Source organism: Thamnophis elegans, chromosome 8 (genome assembly GCF_009769535.1).
Source record: "Thamnophis elegans isolate rThaEle1 chromosome 8, rThaEle1.pri, whole genome shotgun sequence".
NCBI classification, from domain to species: domain Eukaryota; kingdom Metazoa; phylum Chordata; class Lepidosauria; order Squamata; family Colubridae; genus Thamnophis; species Thamnophis elegans.
Window position 1 is genome coordinate 74,831,869 of NC_045548.1, and position 7,872 is coordinate 74,839,740.

The 7,872-nt window shown below is 39.4% G+C and overlaps 2 protein-coding genes across 2 annotated transcripts; one reads left to right on the top strand and one right to left on the bottom strand.

Moving 5' to 3' along the window:
* Window positions 1-566: 566 nt before the first annotated feature.
* Window positions 567-1,505, top strand: LOC116512036 (proto-oncogene Mas-like). The gene has a single exon (XM_032222311.1). It carries the CDS (start codon window positions 567-569, stop codon window positions 1,503-1,505), a length of 939 nt encoding a protein of 312 aa, XP_032078202.1.
* Window positions 1,506-6,682: 5,177 nt separating this feature from the next.
* LOC116512037 (mas-related G-protein coupled receptor member H-like) lies at window positions 6,683-7,624 on the bottom strand. Its single transcript, XM_032222312.1, has one exon. The coding sequence runs from the start codon at window positions 7,622-7,624 to the stop codon at window positions 6,683-6,685; it is 942 nt and encodes a 313-aa protein (XP_032078203.1).
* Window positions 7,625-7,872: the final 248 nt, after the last annotated feature.

The following is a 7,872-nucleotide window of genomic DNA, read 5'->3' on the forward strand; positions in this document are numbered from 1 at the left end:
CCATTAAAACAATCCTATCACCATTGTTTTCTTTTCATTTTAGATACTATACATTTCTTGTGAAGAACCGGAGGAAATAAGCTCACCACAGAACTGGAAAAAAAATCTTCTTTTATATGACCAAGTGATCAAATAAACTGTCCTCCATGAGATGTTTCCCCCTTGCTTGTACGGAGAGGCATTGAGGTGAAATGAGTATTTTGAGATATTTAAGTTTTTCATGAGTTCTGAAGAATTATATATGTCAGATGCTGAATTAACCCCTATGGCTGGAAGGAGAAACTGAAAGGAGAAAATAGACATCGATGTTGCCACGCTGGCATCCTTGAGCAAGAAGAAATGCACAAAAGCATAACTCAAGTGACTTATTCTGACGATCTTCTGTGAAATTGTCCTCATCCTCTGCCATTCTTCTTAGAAAAAAAATCAGAACAGACGCAAATGTCATTTGGTGTCTGTTGACTAAACTAAAGGTAAATGGTTCATCCTTCAGCTTTCTGGATCCCTCGTTAATCCTCAACAAGAAACAGAAATTAAATTTTAAAAAAGATTCAACGCCACAGAACATGACAACCACCTTTTCTGGAATGATGGATTCTAAGATGGGAAACCTGACCTTCAATGATACTGAACACAATGACAATGATGCCATACATTTGAAGAGCAAAATGTATCTGCCTGGATTTCTTGGGACCGTAATCTACTCTTCAATCATTTTAATCTGTATTCCTGGGATTATTGGAAATGGAGCTGTCATCCACTTTTTGCGTTGCCAGATTAAGAGGAGCCATTTCACTGTGTACATCCTTAATTTGGCCGTGGCGGACAGCGTGACACTCCTATTCCTATTTATCTCCGCAATTCTGTACATGACGATCAAAGATACTCTGATAGAAATCACAGAAGTTTTAGTATTCACTTATTGCACTGGTCAACTTCTACTGACTATCATCAGCATTGACCGGTGTTTGGCTCTCTTCTTCCCAATTTGGCATCGATGCCATCAGCCCCCATACCTGTCCACCATCATCTGTGTCATTACCTGGATAGTCTCCATCCTCTTCTGTGGAATTCATTACACTCTGATTTTGGTGAAACGCCGTCGAAAGTTCAGCCAATTTTATCACGTGTTCATCTATATCGCAGCTTGCATTCCACTCATGATTGTCTCCACACTGGCCCTCCTCATCAAAGGCTATGTGAAATCACAGATGCAGAAACGAAGGAAGCTCCTCATAGTCACCTTATTGTCCATGTTTTTCTTCTTCATCTTTTCTTTCCCACCAATTGCCATTTACGTTGTCAATGTTATTTCCAGTAACCAATATTTCAATTTAATTACACTGGACTACTTATGTGCCTGTCTAAACAGCAGCGTTAATCCGTTGATCTATTTTCTACTGGGGAGAAGGAAGGAACATCATTCTATATACAACCTAAAAGGAAATCTCCAAACACTTTTCAAGGAGGAAGAAGAGAGCGAAGAGAAATCAGAGGTCCCCTAGCACCCCAAATCCTAAATTTTATATAGATTAATAAACTTGATCAATTTTTGAATAATTATTATAAATGTAGATTATCATGATAATAATCTCCAATAGTATTACAAGGAGCTATTTTGTCACAAATTAAATGTAAAAATTGCACACTTTGATCGGTCCAGGTATCTTGGAAAAAGCCATCATGATCATAATTTGTCAGCCAGTTGCAAATCCATCTAGTGGTCTTGCTGTTTATCCCACATTTTTCTAGTTTATCAAAAAGTAGGTTGCAGTCTACTTTATCAAATGCCTTACTCAAGTCTAAGTATACTATGTCCACAACATTTCACTTCTGCTGACTAATTTAGTCAGTGTGTCAAAGAGTGAAATAAGATTTGTTTGGCATGATTTGTTTTTGATGAATCCATGTTGGCTTTTAGTTATAACTTTGTTTGCTTGAACATGTTCCCAGATTTCTTGCTTATCTCTTCCAAGAACTTCCCAAGTGTTGATGTCAGGCTGATTGGTCTGTAATTTCATATTCTCATATAGAAGCAAAGATAAATTATTTGTAGTTAGCTATTCTCAAACCAGAAGCAACACCCAAGGTTTTAAATGACTTTAAAATATAAAACCACAAAGCTCAGAACATTTCCTTTATTTCCCAAGGTTGACAACATATCCACTTTTGTTTTTTATATGAGAGAAGAGGCTTTCATTAGGTACTTGTTGTGGCCCAGCAGGAGCCGTTAAAGCTGCCACCAGACTCCGACAGTGATGGACCCTATGAGTTGGTTCTGGAGGTTGTGGAGGACCCTGGACAGGGTTCCACCTCTGAGCAGGCACAGAGAGGCTGGTTGGCCACCAGGAGGCACCTGAGCCTTGGAGCAGTGGGGAAGAGACAAGGGAGTGTGATCCTGATGTCATGCATTGGAGCAGTGGGGAGGAGACAAGGGAGTTGGTTCTGGATGCCCAGCAACGGAGGGCTAATAGGCGTAAAGAACAGTTATGCAGTTACAGGAGATAATTGAACTCAGCTGGTGGTAATTAGGCTCCTTCAAGACTATAAAAGGAATGACTTTCCACACGCTTGTCGCAGGAATCAACGTATTTACTAGAGCTGGAGAAGCTATCGTGGCTAGCTTGGCAGGCTGGATTGCTGCCAAAGTTAGTCTGTGCTGGATTGCTGCCAATGTCTAATCTGTGTTGGATTGCTGCCAAGGTCTGGTCTGTGTGTTAATAAATCCTTGAAGTATCTTTGTCCCAGCATGCTTTGATGTAGGAAGAGGGGGGTCAGAACAGGTACTCTAATTCAGAAACACTTAAGAATTTAACATCTACAAGTAGCCTCTTAAACTGAATAGGCAGCTGTTGAAATTATGACACAATAAATGTAACAAAAACAAAATGCAAAGTGGTTGTTACTAACCTTCTTGGTACCACTTGAAAATTTCAAACTATGAGCAACCCTGCATGATTATGGCTCAGTTGCAGAAGAAAGATACACTTTCTCTGGTTTGAGCAACAACAAGTGAACCCCATGGCAGAATGGGACAACTCACCACAGCCAACTCACCATGCTCAACTCGCCACAACCAATTTTCTATGGCCAACTCACCACTGCTAACATATCATGGGACAACCTGCCATGGCCAACTCGCCACAGGACAACCCAATGTGGGACTATTCAACAATTCAATTTAATTATTTAAAATAATTAAATATTATCTTCCTATGGCAAGATAGCCTTGGTTAGTTGGCTGTGGTGAGTTGGCCACAACAAGTTGGCTACGATGAGTTGGCTGTGCAAGTTGTCATAGACCCACCACATGTCGGGAAGAGCCAAGGTGGCACAGTGGTTAGAGTGCTGTACTGCAGCCACTTCATCTGGCTGTTATCTGCAGTTCGGCGGTTCAAATCTCACCGGCTCAGGGTTGACTCAGCCTTCCATCCTTCCGAGGTGGGTAAAATGAGGACCCAGACTGTGGGGCGATATGCTGACTCTTTAAACCGCTTAGAGAGGGCTGAAAGCCCTATGAAGCGGTATATAAGTCTAACTGCTATTGCTATGTCAAAAATGGGAACCCAGAAACATCACAGCGAGACCAGCTGGGAAAAAAAACAGGCTCTGCTGAGCCTCGCAGAAATCCAGCCAGACAAACCGCTGTCAGGAGGTCTTCAGACTGAAAACCCCTCCTGGAGGGACAGGGGAGAAGAAGGGACGGCTCTGATGTCTTAGAGCAGTGGTTCCCAAACTTGGCAACTTTAAGACTTGTGGACTTCAACTCCCAGAATTCTGGGAGTTGAAATCCACAAGTCTTAAAGGTGCCAAGTTTGGGAGCAACTGTCTTAGAGGAACCAGCAATTTCTTGGGAAGTTGGAGAAAAACCCTTCAAACTGGCAGTGGGGGTGGCGGCCATAACTGAATGGCCGCTATAAAGCTGGGGCACCTGGACTAAGTTATTGGGCAGGAGTAGTGTCTGGAGCAGAGTGTTGGAACCAGGTGAGTGATTAACCAACTCCCAGAAAAAGAAAAAGCTGATCTTAATCTTAAAAAGAATCCCGAAGTGAAATTAGTGGCTATCTAAATGCCTTTTGGGGAATATTATTGAAAAAAGGTGGCAGGGGAGGCTGAGCACCAAAGCCTCAGAGGATTGTGTCTTTCACAATGTGGAAGGAAAAATTAACAATGAAAAGGAAGAGCCTCTTTTCTCCTTATCTGATTCTAGTCTCTGTGGATTAAAAGCATTTTTTGAAGGCTATTGACAGCTAGCTGTAGGATTGTATTGCAGTTTGGAGAGAGCATTTACCTGTGAAAAGACTACGCTGGCTACTGAAGATAATAATAATAATAATAATAATAATAATAATAATAATAAAAACAACAACAACAACAGCAACAACAACAGCAACAACAGCAACAACAACAGCAACAACAACAGCAACAACAGAGGGAAATCCTTCTCATTTAAATTTTATTTTTTCTGGATTTAAAGCACTTTGAAACCACAAAATAGTAAGGAAAGAAGAACAGGGAAAACCCTGGGGAAAGTTACTAGAATAATAAAAAATAAATACGCTGAAGAAAAGATACAATAACCATAAAAATAGGGGAAAGAAAAAGAAGAAATTAGGAGAAAAGGGGAGAAGAAAGAAAAGAATTAAAACTGGGATTTTAGGGACCCCAAGAGAAAATAGTTAAAAGAAGAAAGGGAAAAAAAAGTTATATTAGTAGGCTAAAAAAGTTATGTTAGTAGGCTAAAAAAAATAGTAGTAAGATTGTTATTGTGATGTAACTAATTAAGAAATAAAGAAATGACAGTATATTTTTAATGGTAGAAAAAATGTGAAAGAGATGCTCTCTATGCTTAAATTGAATTGGAGGATGTATGCTGTTTATAGCAAAATATACCAATGGAGAAAATAAGAAATGAAAATTTGGTGTAATTGTGAAGGAGCAACTGACGATATTGTTCATGTATTAAATAAAAATAACTATAAAGGTGAAAAATAATGGAAAAGATTAATTTGGCTGAAAGTGAAAACAAAACTATGATGTAAAAAGGACTATATAATTGAGAGGATGTAAAAGAAAAGACCTGGACAACTCTTTGTTTCTATAATATGTATAATTTGTATTAAAAAATAGAAAACCTTGAGAATCTGTCAAAAATAGTCGTTTGCAGGAAGATGGAAAGTTGGAGGGGGGCGAAAGAAAGGGTGTATGGAGGGTCGAAGAGGTACATTGGGTTTCTATTTTGGGGGTTACTGCTGATAAGAGGAATGGCTGTCTTTATTGTTTAATGTTATATGGCCCCGGTTATGCACAGTATATATGTGACTGTACGAAAATGAAAATGGAAAAATAAAAACACATTTACAATAAAAAAAACATTAGGTATATTAAAATTAGTTGCTTGCACTTTCATAAGGAAGCAAAATATTTTCAGAGTTCCTCCATGCTTTGTCACTAGTTATTTAAGGGAAATGCCCTGCATTAAAAAAAAATGTTATTTTTTTCCTTCCATAAAAGTTATATGGCATTGTTTTTATTTCAGTTGCTTCTGTATCTGTCCTCAATAATATGAAACCATTCAATCTCATATGTGTATGCACAGACAATAAAGCTACAGCAAACAGTTGGCGTGTAATTGCTACAAATACAATATATTTATATGTATACGAAGAGAGATTCAGTTTGAAGATATTACCACTTGAAATCTTTTTAGTCTAACTCTAATTCTTTTCTTCTGGCATGCCTATGGAGATTGTCAATCATTCTGGAATCATTCAAAAATATTGTCAATTAAATGTGATTTCATAAAGTCTTTTCTTGTTGTAAGAGTTGCCCTCCTTTTGAATCAGTTGATTTGGTATATGCTGGACTAGTGGAGATAGGTAAAGGTAAAGGCTCCCCTCACACATATATGCTAGTCTTTATCAACTCTAGGGGGCGGTGCTCATCTCTGTTTCAAAGCCAAAGAACCAGCACCGCCCGAAGACATCTCTGTGGTCATATGGCCGGCATGACTAAACACCGAAGGTGTTGTTACCTTCCCACCAAAGGTGGTCCCTATTTTTGTTCTTGCTAGGTTGACAGAAGCTGGAACAAGTAAGCGGAGCTCACTCTGTTACGTGGCGCTAGGGATTCGAACTGTCAAACTGCCAACCTTTCTGATCGACCAACTCAGCAACTTAGCCACTGAGCCACCATGCCTCTTTTGAGTGGAGATGGAAGGCATACAATTCTCCAGATGATGTTCAGCTAGAATTCCATTGTCCTTCACCATTGCTCATGTATAGAACCTAAAACATTTTGAAGGTTACATCTGTCCATCTTGGGCTGGGCCTTTATATGTTGGGGGCCTTCCAAAGTTGTGAATACCAATTTTGAAAATTCTCAACAATAGTCTTACTGGATAGGCACTTAAGTTCAAACATACAGAATTGGAGACCAATGAAGTTGGGTAAAGCTGAACTAGAGTGAGCTAACTAATCTTCAGGTAGGAGATGCTAAGAAAATAAGTTAGTCCAGCTTGACAAATGTTTTGATATTCCACAAAGATAATTGTCTCCACAAATTCTGGATTCTTACACAAATTACACATTTGTTCTTATCAGTATAAGAATCATTTTCATTTTTTTTTTTAAAAAAAGATGAATGTGCTTGGAAAGAAATGATAATGGTGAAATTAAATAGTTCAGATCTTGGAACCTTCTGAAGTTTCCGTTTGATCAGAACAATTTTCTTCCTCCTTGAAAACTATCTGAAGCAATTCTTTGATGCTTCTCTGAGTTTCCCCCTTCTGTCTCCCCACTAGATAATAGATCAGAGGGTTAATGCTGCTATTGATACAGAGACATAGGTTGCCATAATGTACATGGTTGAAAAGCTTACCCTTTGAAAAATACAGGTTAAAATAGAAGACATTTAGTGGAAAAGCCAACGCTAAAAAGAAGAAAAGCGTGAGCAAAATAGCTGTCAAAAGCTTCCTCCGCCTTTGCCTTTTAGATATGAAGCAGATTTTGATAAGCAAGATGACACTGGAGATGGTCATAAGTGGGAAACAAAGCACAGTATTAATAATGAATGGATATATCAGAACATATGTCTTTTTATCTTCACCAAGAGCCACAATTATGAGGTTAATTGAAGAGAGGATAAAGGAAATGACCCAGATGACAGCACACACATTAGTGAACATTTGCACTGGCCGGTGGCATCGATACCAAATTGGGAAAAGGACCGAAAGACACCTGTCGATGCTGATGACAGTCAGGAGAAATTGTCCCGTGCTGTGCATTAACAGCACGACCGTTTGGAAGTATTCATAAGGAAAGCCACAATAGGAATTGGTAGGAAGCCCATGGATTTCGATAATCATCTCAAAGGTGAGAAAACCAAAGTCTGCAACAGAGAGGTTGATAATATAAATGGCAAAAGTGTTCCTCTTAATGGAGGAGCCCAGCAACCAGATCACAAGGCCATTGCCCAACATTCCCAACACACAGAAAAGCATAGTGAAGATTGCGAAAATAATCCGTTCTGTGTTTGTGCTCGCATCATAGCGTATGTTTGTGCAGTTGGACGTTGCCTGCTTTTCGGCTGAGTAATCGAGTGGAAGGATGGATGTCATATCCATGATGCTTCAGCCTTCTCTGTTCGTTCTATGACAGCAGATACTCCTGCTGGAACAAAAGAGAAACAGAGGGCATTAGCCTTGAGCGCCGTTCCTAAAAATGCATATTGCAAGGTAATTCTCTAGATTAGCATTAGGAGCCCTGGTGGCATGGTGGTTTGAATGCAGTATTGCAGGCAAACTCTGCCCATAGCCAGGAGTTCAATCCTGATGAGTGGTTAGAATACATATTACAGGCTACCTCACTGCTC